This window comes from Pantherophis guttatus, chromosome 8 (genome assembly GCF_059756535.1).
Source record: "Pantherophis guttatus breed Tessera chromosome 8, ASM5975653v1, whole genome shotgun sequence".
NCBI classification, from domain to species: Eukaryota; Metazoa; Chordata; class Lepidosauria; order Squamata; family Colubridae; genus Pantherophis; species Pantherophis guttatus.
In genome coordinates this window covers 8399061-8418904 of record NC_142070.1, presented here as the reverse complement: position 1 = coordinate 8418904, position 19844 = coordinate 8399061, and the positions used below count along the sequence as shown (strand labels likewise).

The following is a 19844-nucleotide window of genomic DNA, read 5'->3' as shown; positions in this document are numbered from 1 at the left end:
CTGCAATTTGGCAGTTCGAATCTCACCAGGCTCAAGGTTGACTCAGCCTTCCATCCTTCCGAGGTGGGTAAAATGAGGACCCAGATTGTTGGGGGGGAGGCAATAGGCTGACTCTAAAGCACTGTGAAGTGGTATATTTATTTATTTATTTCATGTATTTATATATATATATAAGTCTAAATGCTATTGCTATTTGTAATCTTCCCAGTTGGCTTCCGACAGGCAAAGACAATGGGGGAATTCAGATTTGTTTAATGCCTGCGTGATTCACTTTACACCTGCAGTGATTTGCTTAAAAATGATGGCAAAAAGGTCGTAAAATGGGGCAAAACTCAGAAATATTGTGGCTCAATTGTGGTCATAAATCGAGGACTACCTGTATAGTACAATGAATTCTGCAGCAAGATCACTTAATTCATCATTTCCCTTCTGGTTTTGAGGATAATTTCTGACTCACCACCCAAGAAATCTATCTTGTGTTATCTAATATGTGAATGCTACTCCCCCAAAGCAAAACATAGAAATATTTTCAATTTCTTTATATTTCTTCTTCTTTTTCTGTCTAATGCTTCACCAGTGGTTTGGAAATTTAATCAAAGGCATCAGATTTTAGAAGCATTTTCCACTGGATTCTAAGGTACAGCTGTTGGACATCAGGTGAAAATGTGACACTTTCAATGCTGGCCATGTGTTTAATTGTCTTATGACCTTCCATCACAACTGAAAGAAAAAAATCCACAAATACTTCTAATTCCTACCTTTCGTTTATTGCATTCTTTTCAGAATTATCTTTTGGATAATTATAATTAAAACATCCAAGGAATGTAAAAGTGTTATAAATACAGGAATGCTGTGCAAATGAGATAGAGAGAGGGAGGCAGAGAGAGAGGAGAGGGAGAGAGAGAGAAGGAGAAAAAGAAAGAGGGGGGGAGAGAGAGAGACAAAGTGGGAGAGAGGGGGGGAGAGGGAAAGAGGAGGGAAACGGAGAAAGAAAGGGAGAGAGAGAAGGAAAGACGGAGGTGGGAAGAGAGGGAGAGAGAGAGAAAGAGAGAGAAGGAGAATGGAAGGAAACTGAGGCAGAGAGAAAAAGGGAGAGGAGAGGGAGAGAGGGTGAGAGAGAAGACAGAGGGAGAGAGGAAGAGGGAGAGGAGAGGGAGAAAGGGAGGAAGAGAGAGGGAGAGAGGAAGAGGGAGAGAGAGAGAGAAGGAGAGAGGAGAGAGAAAATAGAGGGAGAGAGACAGGAAGAGGGAGAGAGAAAGAGGGAGAGGAGAGGGAGAGAGGGAGGAAGAGAGAGGGTGAGAGAGAAGACAGAGGGAGAGGGAGAGAGGGAGAGAAGAGGGAGAAAGGGAGGAAGAGAGAGGGAGAGAGGAAGAGGGAGAGAGAGAGAGAGAGAGAGAGAGGAGAGAGAAAATAGAGGGAGAGAGACAGGAAGAGGGAGAGAGAGAGAAAGGGAGCATATTATTTTCTAAGGAAAAACAGAACCAGAAGGAAGTTTATTTCAATCGTTATTAAAATGAAACTCTATCCCTCAGGCTACATCTACACAAAAGGGAGCAAATTTCTCTTTGATAGAAAGCTTACAAAGTAATATAGACTATCGCTGTATTAGATATTTGTTCTGCTTGAATATTCTAAAACGCCTATTGCCCTGTGGTGAACCTGAAGTAAAAATAATCAAGAAATGGCCACAAGTAAAACTCAAACTCTTTACTTCTGTGGTTATTTTTGCCTTTTCTAAGGTCAACGTATAATTGCAAATTACCCTACAAAAACAACAACAACAACGGCATCTGATAGGTTACCCATGACAGACCTTAAATGCACTCAAGGCGAGCACAGAAAAAGAAAGCTGGTTAAAAACTCGCTTAACCACTGTCTTGCTTAGCGACATAAATTTTGGGCTGCATTGTGGTCATGAGTCGAGGACTACCCCTATTTCCTTTCCTGCTTCATATGTTTGCTGTTTCGATATGGGTGTGTGAAAAACACCCTGCTTTTGAGTTCTTCTAGTGCTTGTGAAGGGACATGGTGGCTCAGTGGCTAAAACGCTGAGCTTGTCGATTGAAAGGTCGGCGGTTCGAATCCCGAGTCCGGCGTAACAGGGTGAGTTCCCGTTACCTGTCCCAGCTTCTGTCAACCTAGCAGTTCAAAAGCACGTTAAAAAAAAATGCAAGTAGAAAAATAGGGACCACCTTTGGTGGGAAGGTAACAGCGTTCCATGCACCTTTAGCATTGAGTCATGCCGGCCACATGACCACGGAGACGTCTTCGGACAGCGCTGACTCTTCGGCTTTGAAACGGAGATGAGAACCGCCCCCTAGAGTCAGGAACGACTAGCACGTATGTGTGAGGGGAACCTTTACCTTTACTAGTGCTCGTGAAGTAAAAGCAAGGAAAGATAAATATAATTTCAGAACACCTCGGGACAGAAAAGAGCTCTAATTACAGGACTGGTTGTTCTGGTCACACCTGCTAACAGGTTAAGCGACGGGAAAGAAAAATGCAGGAGAATCAGAGAAAGAAAACAGCAGCCAAAGCAGGATATCCTGAATGGGACAGGAGGCCTAGAAATCAGGAATGCCATTTGTTATTTACCTTTCGACTTTAAAACTCTCCCTTAGCAAAAAGGGAAAAAAAAGGGCCAACAACAGTCTAAAATTCCTAAAGATATCTACCTGTTGCACCAAAAATAACTCCAGGTAAGGTTCTTTTTTTGTCACCGAGGTGCTTTTGAAGCTTTCTTTCCATTTCACACCATCAAAGACGCAACCTACAATGCAGTTTGAAAAACAGTTTGCCTTTTTGGGAGTCAAAGCCATCTCCGGAAGCAAATTCAGCCCCCTTTCAAATAATGTAGGTCTTTTGAATTAAGGCATTGGAACTGGATTGTTTGATAGCTCCCAGATTCAAGTTAACCTTTGTTTCTCTGCAAGGGGGAAGGAAAGGGGGGCGGGGAAGGAAAAAAAAGGGGAAGGGAAAGGAAGGCAATGAAAAACAGAAAGAAGAAATAAAGGAAGGGAATGCAAGAAAAGGAAAAAAGAAGGGAAGGAAAGGGAAGGGAAGGAAAAAGGAAAGGAAAGGAAAGGAAAGGAAGAAGAAAGAAGGGAGGGGGAGAGAAGGGAAGAAAAAAGGAAAAAGGAAAAAGAAGAGAAGGAAGGGAAAGGGAAAAAGAAAAAGGAAGAAAGGAAAAGAAGGAGGACAGAACGGAAAAGCAAGGGAGAAAGAAGAAAGGAGAAGGGAGAAAGGAGAGGAAAGGAAAGGAAGAAGAAAGAAGGGAAGGAAAAAGGAAAAAGAAGAAAAGGAAGGGAAATGGAAAAAAGGAAAGAAAAAGGAAGAAAGGAAAAAGAGAAGAACAGAAAGGAAAGGAAAGGGAGAAAGAAGAAAGGAGAAGGGAGAAAGGGGAAGAAAGGAAGGGAAATGGAAAAAAAGGAAAGAAAAGGGAAGAAAGGAAAAAGAGAAGGACAGAAAGGAAAGGCAAGGGAGAAAGAAGAAGGGAGAAAGGGGAGGAGAGGAAAGGAAAGGAAAGGAAAAGGAAACATAGGGAAAAAAGAACCGGGCTGAACCTGATTGTTCTTTAATGATTCAATCTTTTGTTAGGAACATTAGTCACTTCATCTCACAGAGCCTCCTTCTACCTGTCCTTTCACCAAGACAACTCCAAGGAAGCACCATCCATGACCAGAGGTTCACTGGTTCCGTGTTTGCTCCTTCTCCTCTCTCCAGCTCTCCACTGAGGGAGCACAGCGGAGAAAGATCTTACAGGAATTGCCTGGGGCAAGACCAACATTTTGCTGATCGCATTCTCCTCCTCCCGAGAAGACGGATCTTGATAGCAACAGTGCCGTTTGAGGTCAACAGGACATGAAAGATTAATATAATCTCCTTCCTAATCAGATTGAGCTAGTCCACAGGTACAATAGTACAGATCAGGGATTGGCTTCCTTTCCAAGAGGGATAGAGTCTGGAAATATCTCATTAATTTCTGGATTAAATTAATTTATTTTTCCCTCTGAGTCTGGCTCCCCTGCTTTTTAGAAAACTGTTTTCAATCAACCTGGCTAACAAGAGTTGACAGCACGTTCTAGACATCAGGTCTCTCTTTGAGCCAAAGACAGGAGTCATCTTGAGCAGAGTATCTGGGTTATTGATTTCCAGTTTCAATCTATCCTCCAAACTCATGTGTTTTTTTTTTTAATTTTTGCAAATATTTTATTTTATTTATTTATTTATTTGTTTAAATTTCTATACCGCCCTTCTCCAATGTAGGACTCAGGGCGGTGAACAGCCAAAGTAAAAACAAGACATACATACAAACATACAGAATCTAAAAACTGTTTAAAATAATTAAATAATTTTGGCCGTAATTAAAACATTCCAATTTAAAATCCATTTAAAATTTGACTCAAGCCAGCCCAGCTAGTTGGAATAAATGGGTTTTCAGGGCCCGACGAAAAATCCGGAGGTCTGTTATTGTACGTAGCTCTGGGGGGAGGTTGTTCCAGAGGGCGGGCGCCGCCACAGAGAAGGCTCTCCCCCTGGGGGTCGCCAGCCGACATTGTCTGGCGGACGGCACCCTGAGGAGGCCCACTCTGTGGGAGCGTACTGGCCGGTGGGAGGCTATTGGTGGCAGAAGGCGGTCTCGTAAGTACCCCGGCCCTAAGCCATGGAGCGCTTTAAAGGTGGTCACCAACACCTTGAAGCGCACCCGGAAGACCACCGGGAGCCAGTGCAGCTCGCGCAGGAGAGGTGTCACGTGGGAGCGCCTCGTCGCCCCCAAAATCCCCCGCGCGGCCGCATTCTGGACCAGCTGGAGCCTCCGGGTGCACCCCAGGGGGAGCCCCATGTAGAGAGCATTGCAGTAGTCCAGGCGGGAAGTGACGAGTGCCTGAGTGACTGTGCGTAGGGAGTCCCGATCTAGAAAGGGGCGCAACTGGCGTATCAGGCGAACCTGATAAAAAGCCCCCCTGGCCACGGCCGCCAAATGATCTTCTAACGACAGCCGTGCGTCCAGGAGGACGCCCAAGTTACGAGCCCTCTCCGTGGGGGCGAGTGATTCGCCTCCAATAGCCAGCGATGGCGTCAGCTGGCTATATCGGGACGCCGGAAGCCACAGCCACTCGGTCTTGGAGGGGTTGAGTTGGAGCCTGTTTCTCCCCATCCAGGCCCGCACGGCCTCCAGGTGTCCTCTTCCCTTCCTTGTTAGGAGGGGTGGGATTCAGCCGGTTCGGGCGAAGCGGATGCTAATTTTACATCTGGTTCACCGAACCGGTAGTTGCAAGGACTGGCTGGCCATGCCCACCTCACCCCACTCCTCCCAGGAGTCTCCACGCATAAGTGCAGGGCTTGCGCGGAGGCTCCAGGAGGGCGAAAAATGGAAGTCTGGAAACGGGCCCGTTTCTGGCCTCTAGAGGGCCTCTGGAGCCTGGGGGAGGCTGTTTTCGCCCTCCTGGAGGCTTGAGAAAAGCCTCCAGAGCTTGGGGAGGGCAAAAATGCTGTGGTGTAGGAGGCTGAGTAGGCCACGCCCACCCAGCAACCGGGCAGAGAATCCGTTGCTAAAATTTTTGAATCCCACACGTTTGTTAGGCCTTCACTTTAGCCAGGTTAGATACCCTACTCTCTTCAGCCACTGGGGCCTTATAGAAATGTCCTTCTTGGCATACATGATGCCCATGTGGAGATGGTTTTGTGGCATCCCTCAGCCTTTTGCTCCTTTGTGGCTCTCTTTGCAAGGAATCTTGCAAGATTCTTGTCTATTCCATTTTAAAGAATTTCCCTGATAGGACCATGAAGTTGATCTGACCCATCTATCTCAGCAGGACCCTGATGTCTCTTTTCATATGACCCAGTTTTGTTCTTCTATTTCTTCTATTCATCTGACCTATGAGTGAAGGTTAGTACTAATTTATTCGATTTTTATCCTGCCCTTTTTAAATTATTTTTTTTAAAAAAAGCTCGAGGCAGCAAACAAACATAATGCTCCTTTTTCCTTCTCCGGTTTTCCCCACAACAACAAACAATAACCCTGTGAGGTGGGTTGAACTGAGAGAAAGGGACTGGCCCGTCACCCGGGCAGCTTCCATGCCTAAGCGGGACTAGAACTCCCAGTCTCCTGGTGGTTGGCTCAAAGTAATCCAACCGTTTTTTATGCCTAAAGCGGGACTAGAACTCCCAGTCTCCTGGTGGTTGGCTCAAAGTAATCCAACCGTTTTTTATGCCTAAAGCGGGACTAGAACTCCCAGTCTCCTGGTGATTGGCTCAAAGTAATCCAACCGTTTTTTATGCCTAAAGTGGGACTAGAGCTCACAGTCTCCTGGTGAATGGCCCAAAATCACCCAGCGTGTTTTTATGCTTAAAACTAGAACTCACCACCTCTTGGTGATTGGCTCCAAGTTATCCAGCCGTTTTTCATGCCTAAGGTGGAACTAGAACTCACAATCTCCTGGTGGCTGGCCTAAAGTCACCCTGTCAGTTTTCACGTCTAAGGCGAGACGAGAACATATTGTCTCCTTCTTTCTAGATGAGAACCTTTACCACTAGATCAGGGGTGGGCAAATATGGCCCCTTTATGACCTGTGGACTTCAACTCCCAGAATTCCTGAGCCAGCTTGGCTATCTCAGGAATTCTGGGAGTTGAAGTCCACAGGTTGTAAAAGGGCCACATTTGCCCACCCCTGAACTAGACCAAAAAAAACATTCCACCTCACTTCATAACTCCCTCACTTAGCAACAGAAATGTGGGCCTCAATTGTGGTTGCAAGTCAAGGAGTACCTGTGTAAACAAACATCATATAAAACTATACACCGCCCAGAGTCACTTTGAGAGTGAGATGAATCGTACCTAAATTTGACAAATAAAGAAATAAATCTGTTCTGTTAATTGGAGGCTTTCTACCATACTTTTTGGAGTAAAGATGTACTTTTTTCCCCCTTAAAAGAAGGTGGAAATGTTGGTGCGTCTTATACACCGAATATAGCCTTTTTTGGCCTCCCGAAGCCCAGCCCCGCGCGTCCCATTTTTGCAAAAAAACGCACCCATTTTTTGCAAAAAGAGAGCGCGCAGAGGCTTTGAGAGGCCTGCGGAGTGCTCCTGGGGGCCAGGGAGGGCAACAATCTTTTTCTTCCCTTCCTTACCTCTTCGAAATCTTGGTGCGTCTTATATACCGGTGTGTTTTATAGTCCGAAAAATACGGTAATCTGAATCTTTCCTCCTTTTAGATTTACGTCTCCCAAATTTTGTGAAAACTGACCAACACGGAAAAGAAACTAAGAGATCCCATTTTGTCTTCTGGCATAACAGAATTCTTTATTTGGGCAGAATTAACCTTGCGCTCACCTGTTCTTCAACCGCAGCTTAACTTCATTCAACCACGATGTTTTGCCAGACTGCGAGTCGGACTTGTGACCCTCCGAATTGGGAGACTGGGGGGTGTTGGTCGCGGAAAGCCCCTCTGCTGCCAAGGTATCTCTGTGGGCCCAAAAGCAAAGGGAAGGTTTGAGACCCCTGCTCATACATCGATCAAGATAAAACATCCCTTTCTGAACCGAATACGTTCGCGGAGTTCAAGTACTTCGCTATTAAAGCATTTCCATTCCAGGTTTCAGTCTGAAGTTCTCTGAAGCGGCTTTCAGAAAAAGCCTTCTCCATGTTGGTATCCGCCAAGGGTATTGAGACCGCAGCTGCTTAAATTGCTAGCCAGTATGACTTAAGGCAGAGAGTTATAGGAAATGTATCTCCATATATTTGAAAGTTATGAGATTAAAAATTGCCGTCACAATCCAATTATAAGTAATGTGTATTTAAAAATATCACTTTATGTAAGAATATGGATGGATGATCTCTTTCTCTCTCTCTCACACACACTGATTTATCACAAGATATAAAATTATCAAAAACCAACTTGATCCATGGGATTCAGAATAAAATTCGTTTTTATTCCCAAGGAAATGTATTTTAAAGCAGAAGAAACTGAGTTATGCCTTTTCCTTCCTTCCTTCCTTCCTTCCTTCCTTCCTTTTCTTTCTTTCTTCCTTCCTTCTCTTTCTTTCTTTCTTTCTTTCTTTCTTTCTTTCTTTCTTTCTTTCTTTCTTTCTTTCTTTCTTTCTTTCTTTCTTTCTTTCTTTCTTTCTTTCTTTCTTTCTTTCTTTCTTTCTTTCTTTCTCTTTTCCTTTCCTCTTTCTCTTTCTTTCTATTCCTTCCTTCCAGTGGTGGGTTTCAAATTTTTTTTACTACCGGCTCTGTGGGTGTGGCTTGGCGGGTGTGGCATAGCTTGGTGGGCGTGGCAGGGGAAGGATACTGTAAAATCTCCATTACCACCCCACTCCAGGGGAAGGATTCTGTAAAATCTCCATTCCCTCCCCACTCTAGGGGAAGGTTACTGCAAAATCTTCATTTCCTCCCGATCAGCTGGGACTTGGGAGGCAGAGAATAGATGGGGCGGGGCCAGTCAGAAGTTTTACTACTAGTTCTCCAAACTACTCAAAATTTCCATTACCGGTTTTCCAGAACTGGTCAGAACCTGCTGAAACCCACCTCTGCTTCCTTCTCTCTTTTCTTTCTTTCTATTACTTCCATCCTTTTCTCCCTCTCTTCTCTTTCTTTCTTCTTTTTTCTTTCTTTCCTTCCTCCCTCCCTCCCTCTCTCCACTTAGTCCATTCCTGTCTGCTATACCGATAACAAATAGTTTTCAAACAGAAATTGCAAACTAACTCAATATTTATATATTAGTACAAAAATAATACATGTTTTTACCTGCCTCTTGCCTGTGTTACACTGAAAACTGCCAATTAAATTTTACGTAAGTATTACCTATCATAACTATTATAGCTATCGAGAGATGGTGGGATGTTTCTCTAATGCACTTCATATAAAAGTAAAGTAAAATTCCCTCCTGTTTGCGTTATTGGCTCATTTAATAATTTCTCCATCATACCCCCTGCATTTACAAGCAGATTATCAGAATTTATCACACACGTCTCTCCCAATTGCATGCACGTGACTGGTGCAATGAAGTCTCCATTAAAAGTGCAGTGAAAAAGGAAACATCTGAATTCCATTATTAGAGGATTTTAATTTATTTCATTTTTGTTGTTTTCAGCATGAAAGATCAATCAATCAGAGAAGGACAAAGAGCCTTGGTAGTACAGTGGTCTAAGGCACCCTGTTATTAAGCTGGTTATTTAGACCAGCTGCCTGCAATTACTGCAGGTTCGAATCTCGCCAAGGCTCAAGGTTGACTCAGCCTTCCATCCTTTCTAAGGTAGGTAAATTGAGGACCCAGTTGTGGGGGCAATAAGCTGACTTTGTATAAATATACAAAAGAATGAAGGTTATTGCTTAGCGCATTGTAAACCGCCCTGAGTCTCCGGAGAAGGGCGGCATATAAATCAAAATTAAAAAAAAAAAAAAAAAGGACTGAAAATTTGCTCAGTTTATGGGGAGCCAGAAAGCCAGAGATACGCATACAACCAAAACAAGATTGCAAGAGATTTTTTTTTAAAAAAATGATCCATTGAATAATCAAATCAAGGAAGTCAATATTATTAAAGCTGAAGCTAAGCCTAGCAATTATTCTTCACTTATATTTTGCTTCAAAACAACTCCATTTTCCTTGTTGTTATCCACAGGAATAAATGGATCATAATAAGCACCTTGAAATGTACTCTTATCTAGTGGAATCCTGAAAAATTAATAGATGGGAAAGGTAATTACTTTTATAAATATATAGTGGTTTGCTCATAACTAGGTGTAACTGATTTAAGGGTGACATTGTGGAAAGGTTTCGTGTCTGCCATGCGAGAGGCCTGATTTTAGCCACTTTTCATTGGAGATTCCTGCACCCAAACCATGGACAATATAATGTACAAATAATGTACAAATAATGGCTGAATTAATGGAATGCTAATTCTTTGCCCACAGCAGGGGTGGGTTCTAAATTTTTTTACTACCGGTTCTGTGGGCGTGGCTTATTTGTGGGTGTGGCTTGGAGGTCATGTGACTAGGTGGGCGTGGCTAGCTGGTCAGAGTCATTTCTGGAAGGTCCTCGCACTTACGACCAGTCGTCACACTTACGACCCGACTCATTTGTTTGCTTTTAACACTGATCAGCTGTAGGACGGCCCTTTGAAGCCCCACGGCAAGAGTTTAAACAGGTTTTTTCCCTCTAGTCATCAACTGGGACTCAGGAGGCAGCAATAGATTGGGGGTGGGGCCAAATAAAAGGTAAGAATAACGCGGGAGGGCGGGGGGGGGAGAAGAACCGGTTCAGTGATGTCATATCGTCACCGCTACCGGCTCGGCCAAACCGGACCGAACCGGGAGGAACCCACCACTGGCCCACAGATACATCAACCAAAGCGGGTCCTCTCAGGGGTGGGCTTCAAAAATTTTAGCAAGGGGTTCTCTGCCCGGTTGCTGAGTGGGCATGGCCATGGTGGGCATGGCCTAGTCGGTCTTCTGTACCATGGAGGGGGCATTTTTGCCCTTCCCAGGCTCCGGAGGCTTTCCTCGAGCCTCTGGAAGGGCAAAAACGTCCTCCCCAGGCTCCGGAGGCCCTCCGGAGGCCAGAAACGGGCCTGTTTCTAGCCTCCCCGAACTTCTAATAGGCCTGTTTTTCGCCCTTCCTTAGCCTCTGTACACACCCTGCACTTACCTGCATCCAAAATGGGCCACGTGGGGACTCCTGGGAGGGGCGGGATGGGGTGAGGTGGGCGGGCCCAGCCAGAAGTGGGATTTGGGGGTTCTCCGAACTGCACAGAATTTTAGCTAGAGTTTCTCCCGAACCCCTGCGAACCCCCAGCAACCCACCCCTTGGTCCTCTTAAGAATCCTACTTTCTGATCTTGGAGAAAGAAGAAAACGAATAGGGTGAGAAAGAAAAATGTTCTAATGTTCAACTCCTGCTGTCAAATCTGTATTGGGGGGAGGGAGGAGGAGAGTATGTTGTATATTTGGTGGGTTGAGAGCTTAAGATAGTTGAGATGGTTGAGATTCCATTACCATGAAGGACACCTCTACTCTGGGTGCTCACCAGCCCTTTGTCCTCCCCCTTGTTGCAAGAATGCTAAGCCCCTGCATTGCTTTACCCTCGAAGCCTGGCTGGGGAAATGCAAGAATACTTTCACCTTCAATTTCAGCATCTCAACAATATTCTTGCACTCCAGATCTTCCGTCACCTGCTTAACCCGTCCTCTAACTTTTTCGCTCCATACTACCAGCTGTTCTTGGATCTGCATGGTGCAAAGAAAGAATGTTCCTCTCTTCAGTGACCAAGGAGACAATGAACGTAAGGAGAAAAGTTAAAACTGCATTTCCTCAAGAAGAAAATATTTGTAGCTCCGGATTCAACTGTGGGGTCCTTGGTGTTCTCTGAGCTTGGAGGTTTCCTGGCAAACATTTCATCACCAAACTAGGCAACATCAACGGTGCTTGGAAACCACCTAACACTGATGATGTTACCTAATCTGGTAATAAAACGTCTGCGAGGAAACTCACCAAGCTTGGAGAACACCAAAGACCCTACAGATTTCCTCAACCCGGCAGCTCCAAGTGTGTTGGCTATCTTGGGTCAGTATTTAGATTACAGATTAACAGAGTTAGAAGGGACCTTATAGGTCATCTTGTCCAGTCCAGTGCATTTAGGGACTTGGGGAAGCCAAGGTGACGTCAAAGAGTTGGCTATGACCTGGGAATCTCCAATATTATCTCCCATCATGAAATCATGAAACTTAGCTTGGATCACAAGAGACCGGCATTCCATTTTCTGCTCAGCTTTAAAATGAAAATGAACACCTTTCAGCAAACATAAGACTAATCTACTTCACAAGGCATTGAGAGGATAGAAACGGATAATCTCCTATAACCCATGGAGAAAGGCCGAGATGTCCACATATGAACACACATCAGTATTTCCCAGCTCCATGCAGGAGTTTTGCATGGATTAGTGTGATATAATGTTAATTATGAGGCAGGGATCTCTATCCGAGAGATTAAGGCTGTGCCAGTCCTTCTTCCAATGAGGTGCTTTATGACAGGGTTCTCCAACCTTGGCAACTTTAAGACTTATGGACTTCAACTCCCAGAATTCCTTAGCCAGACATACTGGAACCTTGACAATTTTAAGACTTATGGACTTCAACTCCCAGAATTCCTCAGGCAGACATGAGGCATTCTGGGAGTTGAAGTCCATAAATCTTAAAAATTACCAAGGTTGGAGACCCCTGCTTTATGATACGTGACAGAGAAGCCAAGTACCTCTTCTTGAAGCATTTCAGCAGGTGTCTACAGAGATTCTCAATCATCCAAGTCATGGTTGTCCCAAAGGTGTTTTCTCCAAAAGGAACCAGACTTTCTTGGTGTTTTCTTTGAAAACGTTTCGCTTCTCATTCAAGATGCTCCTTCAGAACTCAAGATATCGGAACTGAAGAAGCTTCTTGGAGGAGAAATGAAATGTTTTCAAAGAACAGTCCAATGCCCTTTGGGGAAAAAAAAATATTTGGGATATGTCTATGGAGAGTCTCAGTCATCCAGATCATGGTTGTCCCAAAGGTGCATTTTCAGGAGGCAACTGGAGTTTCTGGCTTTTTTTTGAAGACATTTTGCTTCTCATCCAAGACGCTTCTTCAGCTCTGACAGGATAGTGGGTCCTTCCATTCCCCACCATCCAGTCAGAGCTGAAGAAGCTTCTTGGATGAGAAGCGAAACATCTTCAAAAGAAAAACCAAAAAGTCCAGTTGCCTCTGGAGAAACCATTTTTGGGACATCTTTGGGAAATTTCAGCAGGTGCAATTTTTCCAGGCTCATAGGCCTGCTTGGGCAGCCGGCATGCAGAAGAACCCAAGATCAATCCCTTTCTGAACCAGCCACAGAAGCTTGGAAAATTGGTGGCTGGTTTACAAATTTGGAAAGCGCTGGGATCAGAGTTGTTATTCAGCCGGTTCAGACCGGTTCAGGCGAACTGGTAGTGAAAATCGTAGGTAGGCCCGCCCACCTTTCCCGGCTCTATACCATCCTATTTAGGCATGTTTTTGAGGCAGTGCGACCTAGCAGTTCGAAAGCACATAAAAAATGCAAGTAGAAAAAAATAGGGACCGCCTTTGGTGGGAAGGGAACAGCGTTCCGTGCGCCTTTGGCGTTGAGTCATACCGGCCACATGACCACAGAGACGTCTTTGGACAGCACTGGCTCTTCGGCTTTGAAACGGAGATGAGCACCGCCCCCTAGAGTCGGGAACGACTAGCACATATGTGCGAGGGGAACCTGTACCTTTACCTTTTAGAGAAATTAAGTGAATACCACAGCTGGCTGGGATGGAGTTTCCCCAGGATGTCCCGAAGGAAATCTTTTCTGAAGGATTTGCATTTTGTAATAGAGACCCTGACTTCATTGTCTGCTCTTGCTTTAGCAATATTCTAGAGTTCCATCCTTTTGTTACCTTTAAGAAAACGTCTACTAATTCTTGTCTGTCAACAAGGCAATGTTATGTGCTAGCTCCGGAAGAGAACGAGAGTGCTGCGTTGAGTAACGTACTGAATTATACAATTTTATCGATGCTTCGGAGTCCGCAGAATCTGAATAAGCCATGATGAGGTAACATGACACGTGAAACATGATAACTTTGCACAAAGGATGCACGTTACAACTTGCTATCGTGACACTGAATCAGAGGGGGGTTTCAGCAGGTTGTGACCAGTTCTGGAGAACCGGTAGCGGAGATTTTGAGTAGTTTGGAGAACCGTTAGTAAAAATTCTGACTGGCCCCACCCCCATCTGCCTCCCAAGTCCCAGCTGATCGGGAGGAAATGGGGAGTTTGCAGTATCCTTCCCCCAGGAATGGGGAGGGAATGGAGATTTTGCAGTATCCTTCCCCTGCCATGCCCACCAAGCCATGCCCACAGAACCGGTAGTAAAAAAAATTGAATTCTACCACTGGTCGTAAGTCCCTTTCTTCAGTGCCTTTGTAACTCCGAATGGCCACTAAATGAACTGTGGTAAATCAAGGACTATCTGTAATGCAGAGAAATTTCCATGGAATGGACGTTGGTTTCTATAAGTCTATTTCTGCATAGAATTAACTTAGCCTAACTTAGAATAGTGAAGTAGCAACTCGAAAATTACCGGAAGGAGGATTTTTACTCTATTCACATACACACAATTATTCTGTTTATTTAAAAGACCTGAGGGATCCTGATTTAGTTCTTGAAAAAGTCCTGCTAAAGTTCTTGGTGAGCAAGGAGGGAAGAGAGACCTGTTTTTAATTGTTAAATGTCATTTATTTAAATGCCGCTCTTGTTCTCTGTCTGACTTAGAAATTGGCTGGAATGTTGAACAATAGAGATCCTTCAAGCCAGGGCTACAACAAGCAATTAGACCAATGCAAGGAGTAATTAGAAGATGGATAATTAAAACTTGCGTGCTTAGCAGAAATTCACTAAAAGACGCGGAAAAAATGCTTTCAAACAAAAAAAGCATCCAGAGAACTTCTGGCATCTACCATCTACGCTTTGAAAAAAAGTAAACTTGAAAATCCTAGGAATGTAGAACTCAATTTATTGGGCCAAATGACCCATTCTTTTGCAAAAATCTTACAAAAAAAACAAAAAAACCAAAAACCCTCGAGTGCCAAAACAGGCCAACTATTTTTCTGCAGTCGAGTGTTTTCCTGTAAGATTTAAAGTATATGACAGTATAAAATATTTTTAAAAATGCTTGTTTCATAAAAAAAATAAAATATGAAACTTTAAGATGCCATGAGCATCTTTTTTTCCCCAATTTTTTTAAAATTTATTTTTAAACATAAAAGATAAAACACATCTTTTTAGAGCAAAGGTTTGATCCGGTATAAAATAAGTATAAATTCCAAATTTCACCCATTAACATCTTAAAGAAGAAAAAAAAAGAAAAAAAGAAAAAGAGAACAAATCTAAACCCAATTCTTATCATTCAATATAACATTTTGTTCTAGTAGAATTTAACATTCTACTATGTATCACCCTAAATCTTAAATTCCAAATCTAAACAGCTTTTTATAATATTCATTTATCATTTTAACAATCAGTATTTCATATATTTTCCTTACTTCAAAGACTCAAATCTAATCAGTGTTTCTTCAAAATCACATCTAAAGACCAACATATTTTACTCCTCTCTTAAAATCATTTCAAAATCCATTCACTTTAAAATTTATTCCACATTTCCACCTATAATTTATTATACCCAAAATATTTTATTTTTGCTAGTTAAAGCTTCTTCTCCATTACAACTGATTCTAATGTTAAGTGGTTCATAACTTATATAGCTATTCCCCAGCAATATTTTCCTCCACTTCTATCAATTTGGCTTTAACTATTCTTCATAAAAAGTAAACTTAAAAATCCTAGGAATGTAGAACTCAATTTATTGGGCCAAATGACCCAGTTTTTTGCAAAAATCTTACAAAAAAAACCCCTCGAGTGCCAAAACAGGCCAACTATTTTTCTGCAGTCAAGTGTTTTCCTGTAAGATTTGAAGTATATTACAGTATAAAATATTTTTAAAAATGCTTGTTTCATAAGAAAAAATAAAATAAGAAACTTTAAGATGCCATGAGCATCTTGTGCTTGAACATTATTTTAATATATTTTGATTTTGAAAATTATTATTTTCCAGACAAAACTCTTAAGAGGTCTTTAGTTCTAAAAACAGTTCTTATTTTTCCTTTGCTCTAGTGTGAAAAAAAAATCTGGTTTTTTTTTAGATAGAGGACATATTGAATGACTGATGTCAACAGTAGTTCTAATTTTCATTGTAATTTTGTTACTGATCTAAATTCTTCATAATAATTTTTATTTATAAGCACCTAGAGCAGTGGTGGGATTCAAATAATTTAACAACCGGTTCTCTGCCCTAATGACCGGCTGGGTGGGCGTGGCCAGGGGGTGTGACAGGCAGCACTCGGCCTCTTGCACTCCACTGGGAGCAAAAAACGGGCCACCGGGGGGGGGGCGCTGCACCCCCTCATGCCCCATTTTGGGCCTAGTAGGCGTCTCTGCAGACTCCTGGGAGCAAAATCGGGCCACAGGGGGCTGCGCTGCACCTCCCGCACCCCATTTTGGACTTAGTAACAGTGGTGGGTTGCCCCCGGTTCAGACCATTTCGCAAGAACCGGTAGTAAAACCAGCAGGAGGCCCCGCCCACCACCCCCAATGTCATCATCGGTGGTCTGCGCATGCGCAGAAGCAAGGCGCATGCGCGAGCAAAGTGATTGTGCGTGCATGATCCCGCTGCGAACCGGTAGTAAAGGAAAGTAGAACCCACCCCTGCCTAGTAGGCCTCCCTGCACTTACCTGGGAGTCAAAACGGGGCACGTGAGGAGTCCTAGAAGGGGCGGGGAAGGGAGGGGCCAGCCAGCAATTTAACAACCGGTTCTCCCAAACCGGCCCGAACCGGCTGAATCCCACCACTGACCTAGAGTTTATTAAGAACCAAAGCAACAATAAATTCCATGAACAACCATTCTGCAATCCAGAATTATTATTTTTTTCCCTTAACGGGTATCAAATATTTGCAAGAGCTAAAGAAAATGGCCATCTCTGCCGTTTCAAAGAAAATGTAGGGCCTGAAGAATCTAAATCCAATCTTCAAAGTGGTACTTGAGTTCCATTTTCATTAACTTAAGTTCTATATTGATTGCCCCCCCTCCCCCATGGTCAATACTCACGACCCGTATTCCATTCAACAATTCATCATTTGAAATTTTATTTTGTAGATTTATTGCAATTGTGTCTTTTAATGGTCGAGTTGAGATGGAGGGAGCCCATTAGTTTCTAATGGACCTGAAAATACAGGAGATGGGGAATAAGTCTCGGTGCATTTTTGAAAAAAAGATTTGACTTGTTCTCAAAGCGAACATGTAGTCCTCGACTTAAAGCAGTTCATTTAGTGACTGTTCAAAGGTACAACGGCACTGGAAAATGTGACTTATGACCCTTTTTCATAATTACAACCTTTGCAGCATCCCCATGATAATGTGATCAAAATTCAGATGTTTGGCAACCGGTTCATATTTATGAGAGTTGTACTGTGTTTCCCCAAAAATAAGACCGGGTCTTATATTACTTTTTGCTCCAAAAGACGCATTAGGGCTTATTTTCTGGTTAGGTCTTATTTTTGGGGAAATACGGTATTAAATGCACCCATCTGGTTGACAATCTTAACTGGGGCTTATTTTGGGGGTACGGCCAGTGGTGGGTTTCAAAAATTTTTTACTACCGGTTCTGTGGGTGTGGCTTGGTGGGCATGGCATGGCTTGGTGGGCGTGGCAGGGGAAGGATACTGTAAAATACCCATTCCTTCCCCACTCCAGGGGAAGGTTGCTGCAAAATCCCCATTTCCTCCCGATCAGCTGGGACTCGGGAGGCAGAGAATAGATGGGGGCGGGGCCAGTCAGAATTTTTACTACCAGTTCTCCGAACTACTCAAAATTTCTGCTACCGGTTCTCCAGAACTGGTCAGAACCTGCTGGAACCCACCTCTGATTACGAGCTTATATTACGAGCATCCTGAAAAATCATGCTAGGACTTATTTTCCGGTTGGATCTTACTTCCAGGAAAACAGGGTAGTATACCCATGGTCGTGTGATTCCCTTTTGCAACCTTCTGACAAGGAAAGTCAAACCAGATTCACTTAACAACCAGGTTACTAACTTATCAACTGCAGTGATTCGTTTAACAACAGTGGCAAGAAATGTCGTAAAATGGGCCAAAACTCACTTAACAAATGTCTCACTTAACAACTGAAATGTTGGGCTCAATTGGTGTCCTAAATTAAGGACTAGCTGTAGTATATTAGTAGTATTAGTATACTAGCTGTAGTATATTATCTCTTCTCAATGGCTTCCCCACAGTTGCTATCTCCCTTAGTTTATTTTCATGCTACCATACTGATTTATTTTATAAATCTCTTGTACGGATTATGGAGGTATGTGCAGCATTTGAAATATTCGAAAACATTGCAAGATAAATCTAAATTTGTTTAATCATAATTGTCAGTAGGGCAGACAAAACAGTGTGGAAAGTGGACATGGTAGCGGCTGGAAACAGCAGAACAGAGGAGAAAGCACTGGAGAAAAATCATAAAATACAAAGATCTGTAAGCAGAAATAAAACCGCTGTCACAAAAGAAAGTAAAAATAACACCAATAGTAACAGGGGTCTTGAATGCAATCCCAGAATAACTGGAGTACCATTTGAACTCCATCAGCATTGAAAAAAAATCACCATCTGTCAATTGCAAAAGGCAGCTTTACTTGGAACCGCTTACATCCTGTGACGAGACTCTGGCCTGCGGAGTTGCCCTGGAAACAATGAAGGAGTGGCCCGTGGTGCCTCTGCCAGCAAAACAGAGTTTGGGCGGGCCATGTGTGGCCCTCCTGAGCTCCATTTTTGCTGGCAGAGGGTTGCAGGAGGCTCTCCCAGCTGAAAACAGAGCTCGGGAGTCCATTTTCGCTGGCAGAGCGCTCGGGCCACCACAAGCGCCCACTGACATGAGTGATGTCAAGCTGGCAATGGCCATCTGGCCATGCTGACTCTGTCCCCCACCAGGTCAAACACAACCCCGCCTCCCAGCAATTTGCCTCCTTGCTACAAACAGACTGTTTCAATTTCAGCTTCAGCACAGCCTGATTAGCACAAGCAGCTGATTGTCGGTTGGCTCGGCCTCTTGAAGATCAGCTGTTTCAGGCTGCAGGAATTGCCATAGCCTATTGCTGCCTCCGCACGCCCCATTTTCCGGGGGCTGGCGGGTGGACAGGGCTAAATTCAGTGTATAAGACGCACCCAAATTTTCACCCTCTTTTATGGGGGGAAAAAGTACGACTTATACTCCGAAAAATACGGTAATAACTAGAGTGCTTTGTTCAACGGTGGTAAAAACAGATCATAAAATGGACATGACTCACTTAACAACTATTGTTGTGGCCCATCAGCGGCCTGTGCAGCTAGTAGCTGATTCCTACAACGAGGAGGCTGGTGTGGTGCTGCGCCAGCAGCCTGTGCAGCTGGCACTCGAGTCAGGCAATGAGGAGGTTGGAGAAGATGTGGTGCCAGAGGCGGGGATTCAGCCAGGGCCTTCAGAACCTCCAGAAGCTTCTTTAAGTGAAGAGGACGAAGAGGAGGAGCCTCTTCTCAATGCATGGGCGCACAGTGCTGCCAAAAGGCAGGAGTGGCTCCTCAGGAGGAGGTTTCCTCGGGAGTAAGGCTTGGGGTTAATTGGCCATTCCCTTAGCCTATTTAAGGAGGAACGCCGACTGAAGCAATTTGCAGGGAACAACTTCGTTCACATACCTTTGTGTCTTGTCTTGCTTCTTATCAGCTTCCTGCAAATTGCTTCTGGGCATTCTGCCAACCACAGTAAGCTTTCCGTATTATTCTTTGAATTCTTGGCGGCTGTTAATGCAGTTTATTAACAGCCGTTGTTGTAAAAAACTGTTTTATTTAGTAAACTAAGGTTCGAACGGACTTTGTGCGTGCTGCGTTCTTTGGGGTCCGTAGCTGGGGCAGAACAACTATCTTATGTAGCAACGGAAATGTTGGGCTCCACCATGGTCATACATTGAGGATTGCTTACATTGCCAAAGACAGAACCAATGAGCATATCAATACGTTTAATTAGGCTTTCTCAGAATCGCTCCTGTTACATTTTGCCAAACACCTGAGCTAAATTTTACTTAGACCCTATTAGATTTTTATCTAAAAATAAATTATTGGATTCCTCACTTCGCATCCCAGCACACAAACCGGCGACACATGGCATCCGTGGACAGTGTCCTATTCATAGTGAAGACAAGTGTTCAAACCCTGAAAAGGACAGA

The 19844-nt window shown here is 43.7% G+C and overlaps 1 protein-coding gene across 4 annotated transcripts in view; it reads right to left on the bottom strand.

The window, feature by feature from the left end:
• SHROOM3 (shroom family member 3) overlaps nt 1–19844 on the bottom strand; it is a 230430-nt gene that overhangs the window by 36274 nt on the left and 174312 nt on the right. For all 4 annotated transcript variants that reach the window (XM_087875242.1, XM_087875244.1, XM_087875243.1 and 1 more), the window contains one exon: nt 7334–7465. In XM_087875242.1, coding sequence (XP_087731368.1) covers nt 7334–7465 — 132 coding nt within the window. The remainder of the gene's footprint in view (nt 1–7333; nt 7466–19844) is intronic.